Genomic DNA, 23,177 nt, shown 5'->3' with positions numbered 1-23,177 from the left:
TGCCTGGAGAAGTGAGCATGAACAGTGCACCGTGGAACTGCGATTACGATGAGCGTTTACGATGAGCGTTACAAATCGCTCATTCTGCCTTCAAAATCAAGCATGAACGCGCCCTAAGTCGTGTACACTACCTACCATCAATGATTCCATGAAATACTATTAACATTTAAAATGTCTATCCAACAGTAAATTTCTCTGGTGTGGAAATGGGACCATGTGTGTCCGTATTCAACTAAACTAGTGAAAGCTGATGCTGATGCAGCTGGGCTAAAAGCTCAATAAGCGACAATAGAATAAGGAGATACTGGAATTAAATTGAATTGAATTGAAAATGGTATATTAAAAACGATACATAGCGGCCCGAAAGCTGAATTGCATATCGATTCACGATAAAATAACAGTAAAATTTCACTTTACCTAAAAATAGACATTAATCTTAACAATTTGAAAGCATAACATAGTTCAAGTCAGTACCTTAGAAGATGAATCATCCTAGGGATGTTATTATGCAACACTGAAGGAGGGAGAAGAGAAAGATGGATAGAGAGTCCTCGATAGAGGTAGAGAAAGAGAGAGAGAGAGAGAGAGAGAGATAGACTTGATATACTTGAGTGCAGACTGCAGGCTGCAGATACAAACTCAATATCAATATCTATATTATCATTTCCATTTGTTACGTATCTTTATTGTCAAACATAGCCTGGTACGTGTCATATAATTATTTTGTAATAATATCATTTACCACTGCATATACAATCTACATTGCGAAACTATACTACTTGATGATTTTCTTATTGTTTTATTTATGTATTGTGAAACAAAATGTTCATGTATATGAATAAAGTTTACTAATAAAATATTTTAACACTTCAAGTTCTAGCTTAAATCCTTCGTTGGAAAATGGACTCTTAAATTCGAAGACCCTGGCAACAACAGCCAATGCCTTGCCCTGTAAATCGCCCCTGACCTTGCCCATGTCCTTGTCATTGACCTTGAGTCCGCCCTTGTAATTGACCTTGAGCCTGTCCTTGACCTTGTCCTTAGGCGATGTTCACGGTGTTAAACTTAGCCCTGAATCCTTGTAGCCCTCTGCCCCCATGCGACTTGAATTGTAGCCTCATCACATTGCCCAAGGATATGTAGGAACCAATCGGCTCCTCATCACCGCAAATCCTGGTTAAATGAAAGTGAAAGAGAGAGAGAGAGAGAGAGAGAGAGAGGGAGAGAGAGAGAGGGGGAGGGGGCAAGGTTTTGCTTTAGTAATAGTTCCATTAAAAATAATTGTTAAAAGTATAGCTATGTGGCCGAGCATAATTTGCGAGGGGTTCTGGTTGAAGTCAATGACCAAAATCTTCTTCCATTTTTTTTTCTTCTTCTTTTTCTTCTCCTCCTCCTTTCTTATTTCAGTAATCACCTTATAGTATTTTATCTTTATTATCATATTCATTCTTCAACCTCAAATCAACACTGCTATCAGATGCTGATTTACAGGTGTGACACAGTTCATAAGTTTCATGACGAAATGAGCAAGCCAATGATTTATTTTAAAGGCACACTGTCCTACTTGTAGCTACTTGCTCCCTCTATATAGAAAACTTCCCAAATTGGTGCCTGTTGGTCCCCCATGATCCTCTTTTTCTTATGTTAAATGAGAGCTGAGTTAATGAGATAGCCACCTGTCACAGTGACCTCGTTGGCTCGCTGTGTGGTCTAATCCCTTCTAGCTGCAGTAGTAACGCCTACCTTTAAGACGGAATAAAACGATCTTCTCCGAGAAGGTTTTTAATATTTGAGTAGGTACATAAACTGTTAGCACCAGAATGAGCGTATTGGTCAACAGAGGCTGTCCCTTCAGGGCCACCATAAGTTACAAATATAGGTATGTGTACGTCCAACTTGACTTACTTAAGATTTTCGGTGATTCCATTTCCGAGGTCGACCATAATGAAATCCGTCTGATATCTGATCTCAAACGCGGGTTCGAAGTCGAGCTGCACGTGAGAGCCTTCTGGCGCAGTGATATCATAGGAGCACGAGGTCCGCTTGGGATAGTTTCCAGGGTAGTTTGGCGATTGGATGAAGCCTTCGTCTTGGTTTGTCGTATCTTCGCACGCTCGTCGGTGCGAGCCTTCGACAAGAGCAACGGACTCCATGTCAGGAACGACGTCGACAGTGCGGTAGCTGGCGACGAACCCGCCTCGGGTGATGGAGTAATCGGACTCGAAGACAATGGTCATAGTGTTGGACACCGAGACGATCTCTCCTTGTGGGACATCATCGCCGCAGATTCTGTCATTTGATAGAAAATGTATTATAATAATACTAGATGTACAGTGACTTTAAGATATGCCTTTGTTTCACCTATGAATACCACTGCTCTGTAAAAGCAATATCCAACCTGAATAGACATTAATGCTCTAAAAGATATCAGAGAGAACGGAGAAGTTTTGGGGGTAAGGTTAACTGTAAAAAGATGATATTTTCCCACAAGAATCAAAGTTAGGGGCACTGTACATTGTGATAATGAGGGAAAGACATGGGCACATATTAAGGCAGAAATTAACCCATCAGAATATCGTTTTCCCTTCAAGGATGGGTAACCTATTGGTGCTTCAATTACAAAAGTGGCACTTTTTCATTGCTCGATGGTTAATTAATAATTTGGGGAAAAGCTGATGGTGTATACCCCTGTTATCCCCAAAATTGGTATTTGCACCTATTTTTTTAATAGTTAAAAATACGCATCGTCACGCAATTGAATACTGTCTTGAATAACCATTTATTAAAGCTTACATTTCCCATGTTTGCAAGTGATACTAATGTTGTCACTGTTTTACCGTCAAAATCTGTCACAAACGGATTCTGACATGCCATTTTCTAAACAATACTGCTCGGTGAAGCGTGCATGGATTAATGAAATCAAGTTATAATTCAAAGCAAATAACTTTTACTTAATGAAAAGCGATTAATTATTTTCATCCAGCTCATAATATCCGCACTTTAATCGTTTATTGGGATTTTGTTTTTCTTCTTCTGGAAATATATAGTGTAGCCTATCATAGTGTATCATCTTTGTCTTTCAATGATAAAACATATCGAAACTTACTCGATAGGCGTGTGACTCCCATCTCCTAGGTTTATTTCTAACCAGTCGTAACAGTAACATTCCAAATCAAATGCTTCCAAAGTTACCGCCACACGCTGTCCCGCTGCCACGGTTATCTGGTATGTACACATCTGGTCGTTGGGATAGGCGCTCGGATAGTTTGGTGAAGCAAACCGGCCGGCTGCATTGGCAAAGTCTCCTCCGCAGGTCCCAACGACTTCGGTAGTTGGTCGTATGGTAGTGGTGGGTTGCGTTGTTGTGGTTAGTTGTATGGTAGTAGTGGGTTGCGTGGTTGTAGTGGGTTGCGTAGTTGTGGTGGGTTGCGTAGTTGTAGTTGGTTGTGTTGTAGTGGTGGGTTGCGTGGTTGTGGTGGGTTGGGTGGTTGTGGTGGGCTGCATGGTTGTGGTGGGTTGGGTGGTTGTGGTGGGCTGCATGGTTGTGGTGGGTTGCGTAGTTGTGGTTGGTTGTGTTGTAGTGGTGGGCTGCATGGTTGTGGTGGGTTGGGTGGTTATGGTGGGTTGGGTGGTTGTGGTGGGCTGCATGGTTGTGGTGGGTTGCGTTGTTGTAGTTGGTTGTGTCGTAGTGATGGGTTGCGTGGTTGTGGTAGGAATGTTAATGATATAATTTGCCGTGAATCCTTTGTAATGGTTTGCTCCGTTTGATGCAAACAATACTCTCATCTGATTACCAGCAGAATTGAAGCTCAGTGGTAACATGTTATCCGAACCACATATCCTCGTGCCATCATGTGTCAAAGATGTATCATAAACAATGGTGTAATCCCAGTAACAAATATCACCGTAGTTTGTTAATGAAGCTTTGGCCTGCAGCTCGAAAATTGTGAAAGTCAAACTGATTGTCGATCCAACTGGGCCCTGTCACGACAACAACATTAATAACACCATGGTAAGTCAAATGTGACATGATCATATTAAAGCACATTGAAATAAGTATGCGTTATATAACTGTAACACATCATGTTATCACATTATTGTCATTACTATCATTGCTACCGTTATTATCATTAGTATTATTAATAATAAAGGAGTAGCAGTTTTAGTAGTACATGTAATCAGTGGCGTAATGAGCAAAAACGTGTGTGGGGGGGGGGGGGGGCTGACAAAAAAAAATCCGAATCACCCCACTCTAACATGCAGTCCCTGCTGAACGTTTCTCGAAATGGGGTCTAGTGGCAAAGCCCGGCGGGGGTCAAGGGGCGGAGCCCCCAAGCTCAAGGGGTATGGGCATCAGTGGCGGATCCAGGAATGTCTTACCGGGGGGGGGGGGGGCACACAAAATGGCAAGGGTTGAAATGTAAAACGATGAAGCGACAGAACGAGGCTTTAACGGCGAGGGAGTGAAGTGACCAAGCAGGGGGTGGGTCTGGGAGGGGGTTCTGGCCCCCTCCCAGAGTAAGAAGCGTTTGCAATTTTAGAACCACATTAGACGCATTTTCAGGCACTTCCTGGCAGGGGCGTCGCTAGACCTTTTTCAGTGGGGGGGGGGGGGGGGTGTAGAGGCCACCGATTACCGACAAAACTAGCCACCAATTACCGACAAAATTAAATGTTCAATATCTACAAATTCAACCCTAAAAACCTTGGGCCGAAGCTAAATTGTTTTTCATATGGACTATCTATAGTACTTGCATATGCGCAAAATGGTCATTTTCCTCGAAGACATAAATATATGTATTATTTCTTCAATTTAGTCAGCATCATAGCTATATATTTTAATGCAGGCGCGGAGCTAGGATCTTATTTTAGGGAGGGGCGGTAGTGAGCAAGAGAATCACTTAAAAGCGCGCTCATTAGGGGGTTTGGGTGATGGGCCTCCTACGCGAAGCGCGGAAGCTTAGACGTTTCCTTTAATTATAAGGAAAAGAAGACGATTAATTGTCCCGTTTTCGACTAGTAATCCTTGGCTGAATGAAGTTCCCCCACCCCCTCCCATCCCCACCCCCCTCTTTGACGTTTCATTAAATTATGAGAAAAAGCAGACGATTCGTTGTACCGTTTTCGACTCTAAATAAGCCCTATTAATTTTGTCTGAACTCAGTTTCCCCTCTCGCGCGAAGCGCGGAAGCTTTGACGTTTCCTTAAATTATTAGAGAAAGAAGACGATTCGTTGTACCGTTCTCGACTCGACTAAATGAAGTTTCCCTTCCGCGCGAAGCACGGAATTTTTGGCGTTTCATCACAATATATATAGAAAGGAAGACGATTCGTCGTACCGTTGTTGACTCTTAAACCTTGTTTGAATTTGGTTTTCCCGAAAATTTTAAACCTCTGATTTCTTTAGCTGATATTATAGAAAAGTGAAACTTCGAGAAAAAACAAGTATTGTAGTTGTAGTCACTCTCGAAGTCGTCACAGCGGATAAGAAGACACAGTTCGTAGGGAAAAAAACTTGTCGGCCGACCAATAATATACATCTCACCGACTTAAAATTTCTGCATTGATATAGTACACGAGGATTGATCAAGAATACCGACACAGCCGACCCGACACAGCAACATATTTACCCGTTTCTTTCTTGCTCCCTCGACGAGACGACTCCACCCAACAACTCCCTTCTCTCTTTTACTCCCACTCCTCCTCTCTCAGACTCTTACCTCCCTTCTCTCTCCTCTCTTTCATCCCCCGTTTCGTTTGTTTCCCTTTCACTCTTTTTTCTTCTTTTTTCTTTTCTTTCTTTTCTTTCTTTTCCTTTCTTTCCTCTCCTCTCTCTTTGTCTTTTTTCTCTTTCTTTCTTCTCTTTTCTTTCCTTTCTTTTCCGTTCTTTCTTTTCTTTTCCTTTATTTTCTTCTTTTCTTTCCCTTTCCCTCTCTTTTTTCCCTTTCTTTTTTTCCCTCTCTTTTTTACCCTCCCCCTTTTCTCTTTTTTTCCGACGGCAGCGCAATTTTACCGACATTATCCTGACAGGTGGGGGGGGGGGGGTTTCGCACCCCTCACCCCCCCCCTTTGGCGACGCCCCTGCTTCCTGGAGTAATATAGTATGACGTAAAATTGCTTTCTCCTAGCCCTTCCAAGAGTAGGGATCTTTTGCAATTTGAGAACCACATTTGGCGCATTAATGTCCACCGGCACTTCCTGGAAAAAAGAGGCCTTCTTGAATTCAGACAAGATTAAGAGTAGAGAACGGTACAACGAATCGTCTTCTTTCTCTAATGATTTAATGAAACGGCAAAGCTTCCGCGCTTTGTGCGCGAGGGGATTCGTTAGAAGTTAGAGAAAAGTGATCTGACACGTCGTGAGACGTTGTATAGATTATGCTTTGATGCCGGTACTTCACTGTAGTACTTGCAAAAATTATCTCGAGTGTATAAACTGTGTCGTTATCGGGGGCGCGGCTAGATCTTTTTCAGTGGGGGAGGGGGGAAGGGTGTAGAGGCCACCGATTACCGACAAAACGAGCCACCAATTACCAACAAATATAAAAATGCCAATGTCCAAATGCCTACAATTTTCACCCTATAAACCCGGGGCCAGGAACGAATTTATTTTTTCAGTTCCCCCCTCCCGCGCGAAGCGCGGAAGCTTTGACACTTCATTATATTATTAGAGATAGAAGACGATCCGTTGTACCGTTCTTGACTCTTAATTCTTGGTTCGCCCCTCCTGCGCAAAGCGTGGAAGCTATGACGTTTCATTTAATAATTAGAGAAAGAAGACGATTCATTGTTCCAACCCCGACTCTTAATCCTTGTCTGAATTCAGTTTCCCCCCCTCCCGCGCGAAGCGCATAAGCTTTGACGTTTCAATAAATTATTACTCTTAATCCTTGTCTGAATTCATTTTCGCCGATCCCGCGCGAAGCGCTAAAGCTTTCACGTTTCATTTAATTATTAGAGCAAGAAGACGATCCGTTGTACCGGTCTCGACTCTTAATCCTTGTCTGAAATCAGTCCCCCTCCCGCGCGAAATGCGTAAACTTTGTCTTTCAATAAATTATTACTCTTAACCCTTGTCTGAATTCATTTTCGCCCATCCTGCGCGAAGCGCAGAAGCTTTCACGTTTCATTAATATAGAGAAAGAAGACGATTCATTTTATCGTGTATTTGTCTGAATTCAGTTTCCCCCCTCCCACGCGAAGCGCGGAAGCTTTGTCGTTTTATTTAATTATTACTCTTAATCCTTGTCTGAAATCATTTTCGCGTTTCATCAAAACCGTTCTCGACTATTAATCCTAGTCTGAATTCAATTTCCCCCCCCCTCCCGCGCAAAGCGCGGAACTTTGCCGTTTAATTAAATTATTAGAGAAAGAAGACGATTCGTTGTACCGTTCTCTACTCTTAATCTTGTCTGAATTCAATTTCTCCCATATGTGCAGTGTTACATGATGTAAGTATGGAATGCTCGTTCGCAGATCTGTGCATGCTCAGCCCGAGTGGTAGGTAGCATGTTATCTCCCGGCAGTGCTTTGCACAAAGCTTCTGGAAAGGATTTTTTTTACCAGTGTTACTGTTAGTGGCCACTATAAGGCCCTTAGTGACTATAAAAAACATAAGCTCTTCCTGGTTTTTTGGGAATGGGTCAGTTTGCAAGAATTAATGGAGAAACTAGCATTTTGTTGAAAATCATGTGATATCACGAACATATACATCACTTGTGAAAAAAAGTCATGGTTCAATTTTTTTTTGGGGGGGGGGGGGCTGGAGCCCCCCAAGCACCCCACCAGTACGCCAGTGCATGTAATAGTATCTTTTATTGTTGCTATTATTATTATGTTTGAACTAAATTAAGAATCTAAGGCTTTTCCTCATATCAGGCTAATTGAATCAAAGCTCCAAAATGTATGGGGTTAATTATAGCAAGCATTGTAAACTTCCAATGATTTGTTAATTTCAGAGCGAAATCTCGCCATATTTCCAGGGCAGAAAACCGTGTGTGACATGTGGACAAAGGGGACATTCTATCCATGCTTGATGGTTTTGTTTTGAGGAGAAAAACAAAGAGACAGATACTCTTTTCACACTGGTTTTGCTTAACCCCGTACTTTGCTTAGCCCCGTACTATCCTTAACCCCGGACTATTTTTTTGGCTTTTCACACTCGCTGTTTTTAGTCCCGTACTAGCGCCTATTCCGGAATAAGAAAATTCCCGCTGTTCTCACTGCATTTCGTTAACCCCGGATATCGTGTATGTTATGATTGGACATACCTCGCATCTGGCCAGCTGCGATACGCTCCATTGCGTAGTACCGGACTATTTTTCGTTTCTGTTCTCATTCATTTGCTTAGCACCGCAATTGCGGGGTTAGCAGGAGTTAGCACCACAATTGCGGAGTTAGCCCTGCTATTTTGCAGGGTTAGTTAACCCCGTACTATAGGTGGGGTTAGCCAACTTTAGCCCACTTTGGTAAAAACCAGTCTGAACAGAAAGTGGAATAGGCTTAACCCCGTACTATAGGTGGGGTTAAGACCCCTTAACCCCACCTATAGTACGGGGTTAAGGAAAATATTGCCAGTGTGAAAAGCGTAAGAGGGGGTGAGATAAATGAACATGATTAAGAAGGTGAGAGAAAGTAGATGACTTGTACCCTCCAACAGTCACTCAGGCCCCTTATTTAGCCCCCTTATTTATCCCCCTTATTCAGAGGGTCCCATTATTTAAAAAGAAGTCCACTGCCTGCCTAAATAAGGACTCGACCTGCGATAATCCACGGATTTGCGGAATTTATTTAAAGGGCATATATAAATATTTGAAAATACATGGAGAGGTGTCGCGGTCATTGGTTTATTCCATTTTACTCTCAATCTAAGGGTTGAGGGTTCGAATCCCATCCTGGAAACGTCATTTGGAAAGACATTAAAGGCAGGCTTTACTACTTCAGCTAGAAGGGATTAGACCACCCAGCGAGCCAGCGAGGTCACTGTGACAGGTGGCTATCTCATTAACTCAGCTCTCATTTAACATATTAAGAAAAAGATGATCATGGGGGACCAACAGGCACCGATTGGGGAAGTTTTCTATATAGAGGGAGCAAGTAGCTACAAGTAGGACAATGTGCCTTTAAAACATGAATCCACATTTGCCACTCTCCACCATGTCTATACCACTGGTTATGACAAAAAATTTGGAAACACGGTTCCTTTTCTCTCTCTCTCTCTCTCTCTCTCTCTTTCTCTGTTTTTCAGCAAAGACCTACTAAACATGTAGTTGGCGATGACATAAACGTACCGTGATGAGGTACTGACATAGTTCATCTGGACCATAGCTTAAAGGGTAGTTCGGTGAGGAGATAGTACCCGTCTCTCCGTCGTCTGTGGTTCTTTCGATAATGCAACCTAAGGGAAGAAATAGACATAAAACGATCTTTGATTGCACTTCGTTTCAGTTCCGCTGATATAATTCCTCAATTTTTTTAATCGAGCTCTCTTTCGGTCTGCCCATCTTTCTCTTTCTCTTTCTCTTTCTTTCTCTCTCTCTCTCTCTCTCTCTATATATATATTTATATCCCGCTCTTTCCATCCATCAATCCGCATATCTATACCTTTCTCTCCCTCTCCTCCACTATATCCACATCTCTCTCTCTCTCTCCCCTAAAACTAATTCGCTCTCATGTCTCGATCTTACATTACTCTGGGTGCGTTCAAGCGATTTTTCGAAGCTAGAATCACAAACATGAATCACAAATCAAAACGCCGTTACAAAACAAGGTCACTGCGAGAAAGCGTTCAAGCGATTTTATTCTAGCTATTTCGAGCCCAGCCACTGCGCATCACACTGCGCAGTTTGACCCAGGAAGTATAGGTCAACTTCGGCGCGCGCTTTCTGGAATTGTTTACGGCCGACTGTCGACTGCTGTTTTGAGCATAGATCGCAATAATAAAACAAAGAATGAGAAGGTGATAGAAGGAAGAAACAAAGAATAACATAAGAAAAGACAGAAAGAGAAAGTCGATAGAATGATTAAAACAAAGAATGACAATTAAAGAGAAAGTGAATGTGATATAAGGAAGGAACAATGAGGAAGGACAGAAAGAGAAAGTGATATAATAATTAAAATAAAGAATAACATAACTGAAAGGGACAGAATGATGAAAACGAGGAATAACATAAGAGAAGGTGAGAGAAGGAAGAATCAAAGAATAACATAAGGAAAGACAGAAAGAGAAAGCGATAGAATGAATAAAACAAAGAATAACATAAGAGAAAGTGATAGAATGATTAAAACAAAGAATAACATAAGAGAAAGTGAAAGAAGGAAGAAACAAATAATAAAATAAGGAAAGACAGAAAGAGAAAGTAATAGAATGATTAAAACAAAGAATAACATAAGAGAAATTGATAGAATTATAAAAACAAAGAATAACATAAGGAAAGACAGAAAGAGAAAGTGATAGATTTATAAAAACAAAGAATAACATAAGAAAAGGTGATAGAAGGAAAAAACAAAGAATAACATAAGAATAGAGGGAAGAAACATAGAATAACAAAAGGGAAAGTGATAGATTTATAAAAACAAAGAATAACATAAAAAAAGGTGATAGAAGCAAAAAACAAAGAATAACATAAGAATAGAAGGAAGAAACAAAGAATAACATAAGGAAAGACAGAAAGAGAAAATGATAGAATGATTAAAACAAAGAATAACAAAAGAGAAAGTGATTGAATTATAAAAACAAAGAATAACATATGAGGAGGTGATAGAAGGAAGAAACAAAAAATAATATAAGAATAGAAGGAAGAAACAAAGAATAACATAAGGAAAGAAAGAAAGAGAAAATGATAGAAGGAAAACAAGGAATAACAGGCCACGATAAAGAGCATGGTATAGTGAACGCAAATATCATGAAAAGCAGACGCGCGGTTTTTGCCCAAACCGGAACAGGCCACGAAAATGACGCCATAGAATCATGATTGAGAACTCCGTTCGTTCAATCGAATTTTAGCGACCGTGATTCTGCAGAATCATGATACAAAACGCATCTTTTTCAGCGTTTCATGTTTTTTTTTTTAAAAACACGTTTATTGTTACGACCGACGAAAAAATCACTTGAACGGAACGTGTTTTAAACTAAGCGTCTTTAAATATCGTGATTCTAGGGTAAAAAAGTGTCGATTTAACGCACCCTCTTTCTCTCCTTTTTTATCTCGAATTTGTCTGTCCCCTCTCTCTCATTTAATAAAATAGATTTCAACACATAAAACATAAAAAGTGTTTGCCCCGCCCCTTCTGCCCCCCCCCTCTCTCTCTATCTCTCTCTCTCTATATCTGCGTTTTGCCCTCTCCCATTCTTAAACAAAACTCCGGGATCCGCCCATGCTTAAACAGGATCGACTTACGTGGAACAAATTCGGGATTGTTCATTTCGCATCGATCTCCCGTATATTGAGGTGGACACACACATGTGCAGTTGTTGAAGAGGTAGCCGTCGTTCATACAAAACGAGGAATCCAAAACACAATCAGCTTCAGCCGCCGCTGGGCATCCGTAGACAAGATTGAGTAGTTTGAGATCCCCGAACGATGGGGCGACACGATTTCCCAAGTATGGCATCTCCAGTGGGTCATTGGTAATGATCGTTGGGCTACGATCGAAATTAACTGTGTCTACAGAAAAAGCCTGAGGGCAAAAGGAGAATGATATTCATCTGCCAAGAATAAATCATGTTCATATTATTCATATAATCATATTCATATTCTCATAACTACTTCATGAAAAACGGTAAAGAGAATTTATTCCAAATTTATGGGTATAAAATATGTGCCTTTAATTTGCCACCTGCTCCTACATTGCTCAGAGGACAAATACAAACAAACCTACCAGTACAGAATGCGATCGCAAGAAAGACATAAAATCATTGAAATTTGTATTATATACATGAATAAGGAGAAGGCGTTGGGGGAAAGGAATAATTAGAAACGGAGAAAAGCGTAGAAACAAACAGAAACAAAATACTTACGGTACTGGAGTAATGCATGATAGACGTTGTATCGTATGGTATTCCATAGGTATTAATCACAGTCTCGCCATACTTATCAAAGTTGGTTTGCCGCCCTTCTTGGACATTGTCCAAAAGAATAGTCACGTGATCATCTCGATCCGGGCGGGACTGCTCATGGAAGAAGGAGAGGGCGTGGCATATGTCGTGGAATATTATGCCAAACTGTCAAGTTAGATGAGAAAAGAAAAAGACTGATTGCATTGCTAGTTGGGCGTTATTATAATGCGTGTTTTGAATGTTGTATTTAGCACATCGCTCGCGCACCACCGTGAAAACAAGGAGGTGCCTACCCCCGGGGGTCTCAGTCATGTAGAAATACTGTAAGCATGCGTGACCACAGGTTTTCGGGAGACCCCCTAAACAGGGATTTCTTTTGAAGCCTAAATACACCCTCAATGAGGATTCTGCGTGGTTTTCCCCCCAAATTCACACCCTTAACGGGTATTTCAAAAAAGTGTACGTACTCCTAAACAAGTAAAAAAAAAAAAAAAAAAAAAAACCCGGTCTGGCCCTGAGTCCTAGAAAAATACCCCTATAAACGCGTATACCGGAGCGTACAGCAGGATTTCTAACCATGTTGAAAAGGCACCTTTTTTTTTTTGAGATTGGCCCCAAATGGACTTTTTTAAACTCCTTAATGCGGCACCGCGCGAACCGCGTCCGATCTAAAAAAAAAAAAAACACCCCTTTATACGCGTTTTCTTGGTCACGCATGCTCACAGTATTTATATTTGACTGAGACTCCCGGGTGCCTAATATCGGAGTGTTACTCACCGATTCCGTCAGCAAATCTTTTAATTTGCGAACCCTTCCTCTCTTGAACTTGTTATGAGTTTGGTTTTCTCGTTTGTATGATTGTTATTTTGTTTCTTCTTCTTCTTCTTCTTCTTCTTCTTCTTCTTCTTCTTCATCCTCCTCCTTCTCATCTTCTTCTTCATTATCTTTTGCTTCTTCTTCTCCTTCTTATAATACTTCTTCGTCTTCCTCCTCCTCCTCTTCTTCTTCTTCTTCTTAGTCTGCTATCATGTTGGAAATGGTTCTTAGTAAACACCATTTTATGTATTTTATCATAAATCATGTCATTCAACATTAATTCAAATCTCACATTTTCTCGCAGTGAGAGCTAACACCTTTAATACCCACATTTGGGGCTTTAGGGTTTAATCCGAGTTTCAATTGTTTGTGGCGGACACTGCCATGACTGCATACTTACATGAGCACAGCCATCTCCAATGGAAATATCATTGACCAGATTCGAAGATCGGCGTCCAATGTATGACCAACACCTAATAACGAATAGAAGAAATAGAAGAAGGGAAAAAAGGAGAAGAAGAAGAAGAAGAAGGAGAAGAAGAAGAAGAAGAAGAAGAAGGAGAAGAAGAAGAAGAAGAAGAAGAAGAAGAAGAAGAAGAAGAAAAAGAAGATGGAAAAGGCAAGATGGGGAATGGAAACAGAGAACGGAAGAAACAAAAATGTAAAATATGTTAGTCATGTTGAAGACCATAATAAAACTACACGCTAGTAAAGCAAGAGGACAAAGTAAAACTTCATGCCAATAGATATGATTTCATTGTGATCATATAATAATATTGCTAACAATAATAATGATGATAATAAAAATGATGATAATAATGACGATGACGATGATAATAACAACAATGATAATAAAATTGAAATAAAACATGATCTCAACTACTTAAAAAGCAACCGTACCTAAGGCAATATGAATGGCTTTGTACGTCACCCTTTGAAATGTGCGAACATGACGATGATATAATCTAAAATGATTTCTATGGGACATAATCATATTAGGCCAGGTGTAGAAATTGCCTTTGAGTTGATTTCTCGAAAGTAGTAATATAGGATTTCCCGGCCAAATTCGCGTGTTTGTCATTCGAATTCATTTACTTTGCATTTAAGTTAGCGCAGATCGGCTTTGCCATGCTAATCATCATTCAATTTTCCAGCTTTTGTATTTAATTTAGGATTTTGGTCGAAGGGTTTCATAGATCTGTCATTCAATTTAGAAACTGCTCAACTAGCATTCAAATTAATATTCACTTGTCGAAGCGTAATTTTTATCATTCAAATTAACACCTGTCATTCGTATTCGAAATATTTTTATTCAAGTTAGGAATGTTAGGGGGAAGAATTGCAACAAACTTTTACAGTATTTAAATAATGCAGTTAAAATGCATGATTTGCCATTAGGGTTTAAGCTGTTATTCCATTTATTTATTTTCAGGACAATGCAGATGGGTGTAGTCAGACATAAAGTAGAGAAGGGGCGAAATCAAGGGATATGGCATTTCTGCACGGACATGTTCATATACCCGGGAAAGGTGGGGGTACCCTCAATCGCCCCTTTTTTTTAATTTTTTTTTTTTACTACAGACTCGGAATTTTACAAAAGTAATTCACATCGTCTCTTATACCCAGCACACCCCTCTGTTTTTCTTAAAGTGTTTCATAGTTTACCTGCCCGCCAGCAGATCGATGGCTAAGACATGGCTAAATAATGAATCACGTTCAAATTGTTGACTCTAGTCCCTCCCTACTCCAGTCACAATATTATTATGAAATTATGATCAATTTATGATACAACATAAGACAAACAACTTCCTTACATGAACATTTACAAATATACTGAGACCATCAGGTCCGTAGATGCAAGTCGTTTTTTTCTTCTTAACAATCAAACTTAAATGCTGATGAATATCAGACAAATCTAATAATAATAAGTGTATAAATGCAAGAAAATGAAATATGATGAAATACACATGAAAAAACAATCTTGAAAGAAAAAGAATGAGCTATAAAAATTGTGTAATAAACGAGAAATGTATAATGACCATCAATTTAAGTGCAAAAAGTGCTAATTTGAATGCAACAAATGAATTAGAATGCTAGAAGTACACCGTCGCGTTGTCAGAAAATCGTGTTGCGCCAAATCGAATGACCAAATAGCGAAAGAAGCATAATGTTCGTTAATTTGAATGAAACATACGTAGATTCTAACGAAAAGTCCATAGATTTGAAAACTAGAAAAGGGAATATAAACCCGAGATATACCTGACTGCACTAAAACCGTCGAATTTGAACGCAAGACAAATTAATTTGAATGACAAACTCGCGAATTTGGCCGGGAAATCCTATAATAATGATGATAATAATAATAATAACAACAAAATATTATATATATATATATATATATATATATATATATATATATATATATATATATAAAAGTGCGAGAATTCTCAACTCTGACATGACAACGGGTGTTCCAGAATATGTAGGCGTGAAGAAAATGGTCTAGGAAACAAGACAGCTACGTCTCACGTTCCTAGACCATTTTCTTCACGCCTATAAATATATAAAAGTGCGAGAATTCTCAACCCTGACATGATAACGGGTGTTCCAGAATATGTAGGCGTGTTTGCACTTCAGAACTTGAAGAAGGCCTTACACGCCCTAAGCTCGTAATAAAATTGTAAAGTACAGCTACGGTTCACGTTCCTAGTCCAATTTCTTCACGCCTATCCTTTCTGTGAATATTCATGAATATTCTCAATACATGATTGGTCAATTGGTGCTCACTTGATAACATATTATTTCACTAGGAACAGGGAGCTGTAAAAACATATCTCTGCCATAGTGCCAGATCTCCGAATAGCTTTCATTATATCCTGCATCAAAAAAATTATTGGCTTTTGATTGGTTGAAAGCTCGTCACATGACCAGAAATATTTGAACTATTTTTTAGAAAGTACTATATGAGAGTACTATTTGGGATTACTATTTGGGAGATGACAAAAAAACATTTGACATTGTTTTTGTTCTAAATTTGTTTTTCTCCCCCAAAATGATTTTTTTTAAAATTTCAAATAAAATAATTTTTGATGCAGGATATAACACAAATATACCATGCCTTCTATTCGAGGTACTGGTTAAAACTTTGGGTCTCCGTGACTCCAAAAGTACCATTTGCTTCGGGGCTGCGCCCATCAGCAAATACTATTAGAGTCACCTCTTGCGCATAGTTTTAACCAGAACCTCTCAAGACAGTGTATATTTGTATACTATTTTTTCCTGGGCAGAACTGCGCATGCGCTATTCAATATTTTCTTCCAAGGGACTACTGCGCATACTCACTGTTCATTGACAAAATTTGTGTCAAATTCGAACGCGCAGACGACCCAGTGAGCGAGTCCTTATATCGGTTGACCAGACCTATTTAAGTTGTAACTAAATTGTAGTGTTTTGAGTCTATTTCGTTATAATATATATATATATATATATTAGATAACATAATTTTAGACAATATTAATTTATTCGCAAACAACTATTTTGAATGAGCAAATTACCTGCAAGGGATCGTATAACATTTAGTAACACCACGTCTGATACTTAGTAAAGTTAACATAGCTAGAGAGTTTAACATGTTTGACGAGTTACTTGACAAAAAAGGTACAATTTTCATAGAGTCAAATTATATTGCGCGCTCATTAATAGGGTAGGAGGTGCCATTTTGATCGCGTTAAATATAAATCATGGTCTGTAGGGCGACGTAAATAGGGACTTTTAGATTTGTACGACGAGAACGTGAACTGCTAGGTGTGACATCCTTAAGGCAATGTGACGTTCTTGTAGGGCACTGGCAGTGTGCCCAGCAGTGCCTTAAAAGGATGTCACACGTTGCAGTCCACGTTCTCGTCGTGCAAATCTAAAAGTCCCTAATAAGCCTCTGAAGAAATGCGATGCATGCGCTAGTACTTATGGCATAGGCATTGTTCTTTCAACCGGAGTGTCACAGGGCATCGCTATGAGTGAAGTTAAACCAGGGACTTGATAGACTGGTTAAACAGACTGTTATAACTTGTATGAAAACGAACGATTGGAAACCGCAGACAAAAATCTTGTCTTATATTCAAACAGTGATAATTACGTCGTAGCGATTGACTAATTCTGGAACATGTACAACCGTAATCCAGCTAGGATGTAAAATACCCGATTTTGGGCTGACGTAGGACTATTTCAGCGAGAGGCAATTATGGTCTTTGATCGACTATGGGAGAGCAATATCGACGAAATTAAAGTGCAAAATGCACGAACCATACAAGCTTATATTGCCTTTAAAGGGTTGATTAGGACCGTAGTAGAGTGATAGAATTGAAGCCTAGCTCGTGCGCATTGGGCATTGGAGCTAGACAAGACAGTATATTATATCAGTAAATTCTTACCCTGAACCCTTTATGAAAGAGAGCCGACTTTCACCATGATCTGTGGAGTTCCATGGAACAAACTGGATGCATGATCTCTCACTCAAATAGTCCATTACCTCTTCGATCAGGGCCCTATCGTCTTCTAGTAGAGTCCATGCAAACCAAGAAATTGAACAGGCAATCAGCAAAAGGGCGGAATTAATGCACATTAATACCGTAATATAATTAGACGTTGGTTGATGTGGTTACTAGTATTTATATATAGCCATTGTAACCAGCGATGATTTGAATTCATGAATTACATGCTGTTTCCCAAACTGAAAACAAGTTTGGAGTATTTTTGGAGAAAAAAGGAAGGTATTTGTTTCCGTATTCTCTGACACACAATGATCAAAAAAACAATAAAAAGGGTGAAATAAACTTGAACTTGAACTTGAACCCTTTATCAAGTAAGGACAAATGCACTCAAAACCAGCGTTCTTCAAAATCATGTTCAGAAAATAAGGAGCTAGAGTACCTGAATCGGAAGTAATGACATATGGAACGATAGCATTATCCCATATGTTAAAGCGCCCGCCGAGTCGAGCAGCTTTCCGTTTGCTCCTGTCCCTGTGTTCCCCGCTCCCATCAATGCGGCCCTCTCGTAACAAGCGCCTTTGCTCTTCAGTGAGTACCATGTCCCCTTCGAAGAGATCCATGTCGATGGGGTTGCGTTCGTCCATGGGATCTCCGTGATGTAGCGGGTCCCTCTCACGGACGGGGGGATGCACCACCACACTTCCGTTCTCCATCTCCTTGTACGGAGGCAGGTCCTGGAATAATGATGATGAGAAAATAATAACTCCAAAAACAACAACATTGACAACAGTACTACTACTACAATTACGATACTACTGCTTCTACTATACCACATAAACTACAATCACTACTACTACTATACTATACTACTCTTATACTACTATACTATACTACTACTATAATATACTTAATGTATTCAGGGGCGTCGATAAAGGGGGGGGGGTGGGATACGACACCCCCTGTCAAGATATTGTCTTTAAAATTGCGCTGCTGTCGGGAAAAAAAGAAAATGGGGAGGGGACTAAAAGAGGGAAAGGGAAAGAAAAGAAAGAGAAGAGAAGAGAGAAAAAGAAAAACGAAAAAGAGGAAGGAGAGGAAAGAAAAGAAAAGAAGGAATAGAAATAAAAGGAGAAAAGGAAAAAAGAAGAAAAAAGAGAAAAAGGAAACAAAAGAAACGGGGGATAAAAGAGAGGAGAGGGGGGGGGGGGGGGGTAAGACCCTGAGAGAAAAGAGAGAGAGGGGATGTTGGTGGAGTCGCCACGTCGAGGGGGACAGAAAAATATGCATAGATAATTATGTTGCTGTGTCGGGTCCGCTGTGTCGGTATTCTTTCTCGATCCTCATGCACTATATCAATGCAGAAGTTTAAAGTCGGTGAGATGTATTATGTCGGTCGGCCGGCAATTTTTTTTTCCCTATGAACTGTGACTTTTTATCAGACAAAGAAACATTTTAGGGTCGGTACAACGAATTGTCTTCTTTCTCTAATAATTTCATAAAAAATCAAAGCTTCTGCGCAAGCGCGGAAGAGGGGGAACCTCAATTAGACAAGGATTAAGAGTCGAAAACAGTACGACAAATCGTCTTCTTTCTCTCTAATTTAATGAAACATCAAAGCTTCCGCGCTTTGCGCGGAGGGGGGCAACTCAATTCAGACAAGGATTTAGAGTCGAAACAGTACAACAAATCGTTTTCTTTCTCTGATAATTAAATGAAACATCAAAGCTTCCGAGCTTCGCGCGGGAGAGGGGGGGGGGGGGGCAACTGGGGGCAACTGAATTCAGACAAGGATTAAGAGTAATAATTAAATGAAGCATCAAAGCTTCCGCGCTTCGCGCGAGTGGGGAGGGGGGAAGCTTTAGCACTTAAGCACAATATGGGCATTCCCTATGCGTGCCCTTACAGGTGCTGCCTCCAAATCTTGAGGTGCTAATATTAGCACTTGATTTTTTAGAGTGTAGGGGACAAATTTCATGCGTACCCCACCCTCTCACAGATCCACCCATACACTCGTCCCGCTGTAACCAGCTTGGGGCGAGTTTGGTCAATAACAAGATACATTTGCCTCATAAAATGCGAGGGAGCGTCGCGATCGAATGATATCATTTATATTTTAGATTGTTTTATTAAGCCACTGTACAGAAACTCCACACAGTATTTTCGTGCACCAGAAATCATTTCCATGGTCGCACTGCAAAAACAGAATGATGTCTTAGTACTTAGTTTTTGTCTTGATATATAATTATGGGGACGGGAAAAACTAATTACCTTCTCGATTTGAAGAGAGTCGCACGTGCCCCAACCTCCCTGATTCGGGGGCCTTGTGATAGGCGTATTATAAAGTACAAGAAACACTATTCTTTATTTTTCGAGGGGGCATAGCCACCGAGCGAGAAAATTTGAGTTTGAAAAGTTTAAACTATGCGTTATAGACCAAGAGGAAACAGACATCAAAAGCATTCCATGTACTTTTATTTTATTGTTCTATTTTCTTGCGAGGGGGTACCTTGAGAAAAATCAATTACTGCAAACAAAAAAATTGAGAATATTGCAATTTGAAACTTTTTTGAAACCTGGAGTCTATATGGGAGACGGGGTTTTTAGAGTATTAATATTATCTGCTTCTTTGTTTATATACGTCCTTGTGTATTAAGGGGAACGTAGTGACCAAATGAGAAAATTTAGATACATAGCAATGTTGAATATTTGCATTGCATTGGGGTTTGCTGATCGCTTTACTGCTATTGGGTCAAAAACTATATATCCCTTGGATAGATAGAATCATTTGCCTCCTTGCTTACAATAAAGTGTATAGAAATACAGGTTCTATTGAATTCCAATGGAGAGTGGTGACCTATAGCGAAGTGCTGAAAGTTTGCATATTATAGCACTGTAAACTATAACTCCATGATTATACATTGTCGTAATACAAAGTAATTACATGTACAATTTTCTTCTTGCTAGGGGTCCTTTGGGGCATAATCGATTCCGCCCAGCCCCCTCGCGGAAAAAAAAAATTGTTGGGTGCATCTACCCCTCTGCCTGCTTCCGGCGCCTCTTCTCAATGGTTTTGACCGAAATTTAGAGGGTTGAAGTAAGTTATTAAATATTGTTTAAAACAAGCGAATAAGTATAATATAACAAATAAGTGCACTATCTATACAAAGATAGTGCCATTACCAGCGCTTATAGAATAAGAAATATGATTATGTTTATGTGTACAAGTTCTGCCAATAAAATATTGTTGTCTTTTACTAACCATGAAAACACCCCAAAGAGACTAAATCAACAAGACTCTCCAATTTATTATTTCTTGCGAGGTTTATTATTGAAAAGATAAAAAGATGAAAAGGGGACGCACTGGTTCCCTTATTTGGTTCAGAGTCCAGACAAAGAAAGGTCACCTTTGACCTAATTTTTGTCTGCAAAACCTAATAATGTAGAAGTCGAATTCCACCTTGATTTATGGTAATATTTAGTTATCTTATTAATATTACAATTTGAATTATTATTATTATTATTATTGAAAATATATCTTCGGAATATACAATTGCAAAGCTTTGTCAAACTTACACATTAACAGTGAATTTTGTTATACATTAAATGAATACAGTTTGTCTTTCGCAGTGAAGTAGTGACACAAAGTTCAATAAAAATCTTTGAAAGTCATTTTACAAAAACGATTAATAATGATGGATGGAAACTACTGATATATGCTAAATATTAACTAGGAAAAGCGCTTTAATATGATGCAAAATCAAATAAACAATTAACAAAACAAAACAAAATAAGGCAAAAAGTGCAAATGAGGGTCTACTTACTATATATACGAATGGTCTGCCATCTGGTGCAAGGTCCACTTCACTGTCCTCTGCATCGAGGAAATCATCACCGAGATTATCATGGGCGTCAAAGCGATCGACCGGACTGCATGATGCGGTGACAAGAAAGAATAGGAGAATACTAATGGAGTAAACGCCTCTCATTTTTGGTCCACTTTTATTGACCACTGTTTTACCCCCAAATTTCTAAGACTGCTTGACTGCAAAGTTCAGATGGCGGCTACTTTTGCAAAAACTTTTTAAAAGTACCAAAATGTGGATGCTGACAAGTTTTACAACTGACAGTGTGCTTAATTTTGAAAACTTTTCAGAGCTTCTTTGATGGCAAGTTCACGAGCTATATTAACTTTGTCGGAGCCATTGTATTTATGCATTTATCGGCAAGGTGGGATATGCTCCAGTGCATAATGATGATCAGCATTTTTGTTGTGGGTCTATTAAATCAGGGGTTACGAATCAAGGTTAAGGTGTACGGTGTCGTGTCGTCATGCCGTGAACTCGGACAGTGGTCAGCGTCCATAAAGGCTAACAGAGTTTAGAGGAAACAATGCTTTCTTTATATATACCCCGGCCCCCCACTCAGTGTTATTTAGGGTACGCATATGCTCGTACCCTATTTTTGAAAGCACCCCCTATCTGAGGAGTGCCAACATTTCCGAACCCCCCTTTCGCGGGCTTTTCGCGGGCTTTTCCTGCCTTGGAGACCCCCCTAAATCAGGAAAAATGCTCATTTTACCCCCCTAAATTCGGAATAATTTCTCAGGTGTCCAAAGAGATGAGAGAAAAAAAGAAAAACCCCCTTTTTAAAGAAATCTCCGGGTGAAAAGTCAAATACACCCCTTTTTTTACAATTCTCGGGCCGGACTTTGTCGCACGAAAAGTACCCCTTTACCGGACATTTTGGCAACACGCATGCGGTCATTCCGACCTTTGAGTGGGGGGGCCGGGATATATACATTCATTGGCTGGATGCTGATGGTGATTTTTGGCGTAATTTCCACTATTAAAATATGAGTTGACGCCCCGTTTTTGTTCTACGTCATTGGGCTGTACATATGTGTATCGATGAAACTTGATGGGAACCGAGATTTATAACACGTCGTAAGGTCACCATCCAAAAGACGTGCACTTGACTCCGTTTCGAATCGGGGTCCGTCTGAGTTTGGAGGCGAAGACAGAGAGCTTGACCATGCTGGCCGAGTATAAGTACCGATAGGCCAACTCACATTCTCCCTTTTTGTTGTTGTTGTTGTTAGTGGTGGTAGTGGTGGTGGTGTCGGTGTTGTGAATCTAAACCCCTTTTGATTTGTAGTCATGTAAAGAGTATGAAGATATGGCAAGTATGAATATCATCGGTTTAATAAACCTGATTAAAGAAAGAAGTCAAAGGGCGATCCAACCTTTGTGATAAGTTCATTGGTATGAAAGCAGAACATAAGAGAAACGGCTTGGCGAAATTCTGAAATAAATCGGACAAATAATAAGAGTTATGAATATTTTTGAATCATGACATCACTAAATTTAATCGAATATCAAATTGGCATGCATGTTGGGCAGTGGATTGTAACGTAGTCAATGACAACTCCCCCGTTTGTCGTGTACACAAATATCATTAGTTTAGGTTTTTCTTTTAAGTGCCTTCTCCCTTGCGGCACTGCTTCAAATATATTATGGATAGCATATAATTGGAGTTCTTTCCCAAAGAAAAGACCCTCCTGAGTTATACGATTGGAAAAAAAAGACATTTTAGTCATGTTATGTTGAATTAAAATGAGAAATTTGTCCGCAACTATACGTCATGGTGACATTATTAAACCTATTCAGCCATTATGAAATGCTCATACGTATAGAGAGTACTACTTTCACACAACAAAACTTAACTTTGTTATGTGTTATCCGATTTCGTTTAAATTTTCACAAATAGGTCTACAATCAATACACTCTTGTGCGTTTCCTTTTAGCTATCTCCATT

The 23,177-nt window shown here is 39.7% G+C and overlaps 1 protein-coding gene across 1 annotated transcript; it reads right to left on the bottom strand.

The window, feature by feature from the left end:
* Nucleotides 1–96: 96 nt before the first annotated feature.
* On the bottom strand, nucleotides 97–22,396 carry LOC105444943 (protein SpAN-like). Its single transcript, XM_030975628.1, has 10 exons — nucleotides 22,317–22,396; nucleotides 21,185–21,290; nucleotides 17,859–18,097; nucleotides 13,274–13,346; nucleotides 12,019–12,222; nucleotides 11,399–11,678; nucleotides 9,290–9,396; nucleotides 3,107–3,981; nucleotides 1,906–2,289; nucleotides 97–1,173 (listed from the first exon to the last, which is right to left on the bottom strand). The coding sequence occupies exons 1-10, from the start codon at nucleotides 22,394–22,396 to the stop codon at nucleotides 1,041–1,043; spliced, it is 2,481 nt and encodes an 826-aa protein (XP_030831488.1). The 3' UTR covers nucleotides 97–1,040.
* Between the last annotated feature and the right edge of the window lie 781 nt (nucleotides 22,397–23,177).

Source organism: Strongylocentrotus purpuratus, unplaced genomic scaffold (genome assembly GCF_000002235.5).
Source record: "Strongylocentrotus purpuratus isolate Spur 01 unplaced genomic scaffold, Spur_5.0 spur5_scaffold_8, whole genome shotgun sequence".
Lineage (NCBI taxonomy): Eukaryota > Metazoa > Echinodermata > Echinoidea > Camarodonta > Strongylocentrotidae > Strongylocentrotus > Strongylocentrotus purpuratus.
Note: the sequence above shows the minus strand (reverse complement) of the source record. Positions and strands in the feature narration are given on the sequence as shown.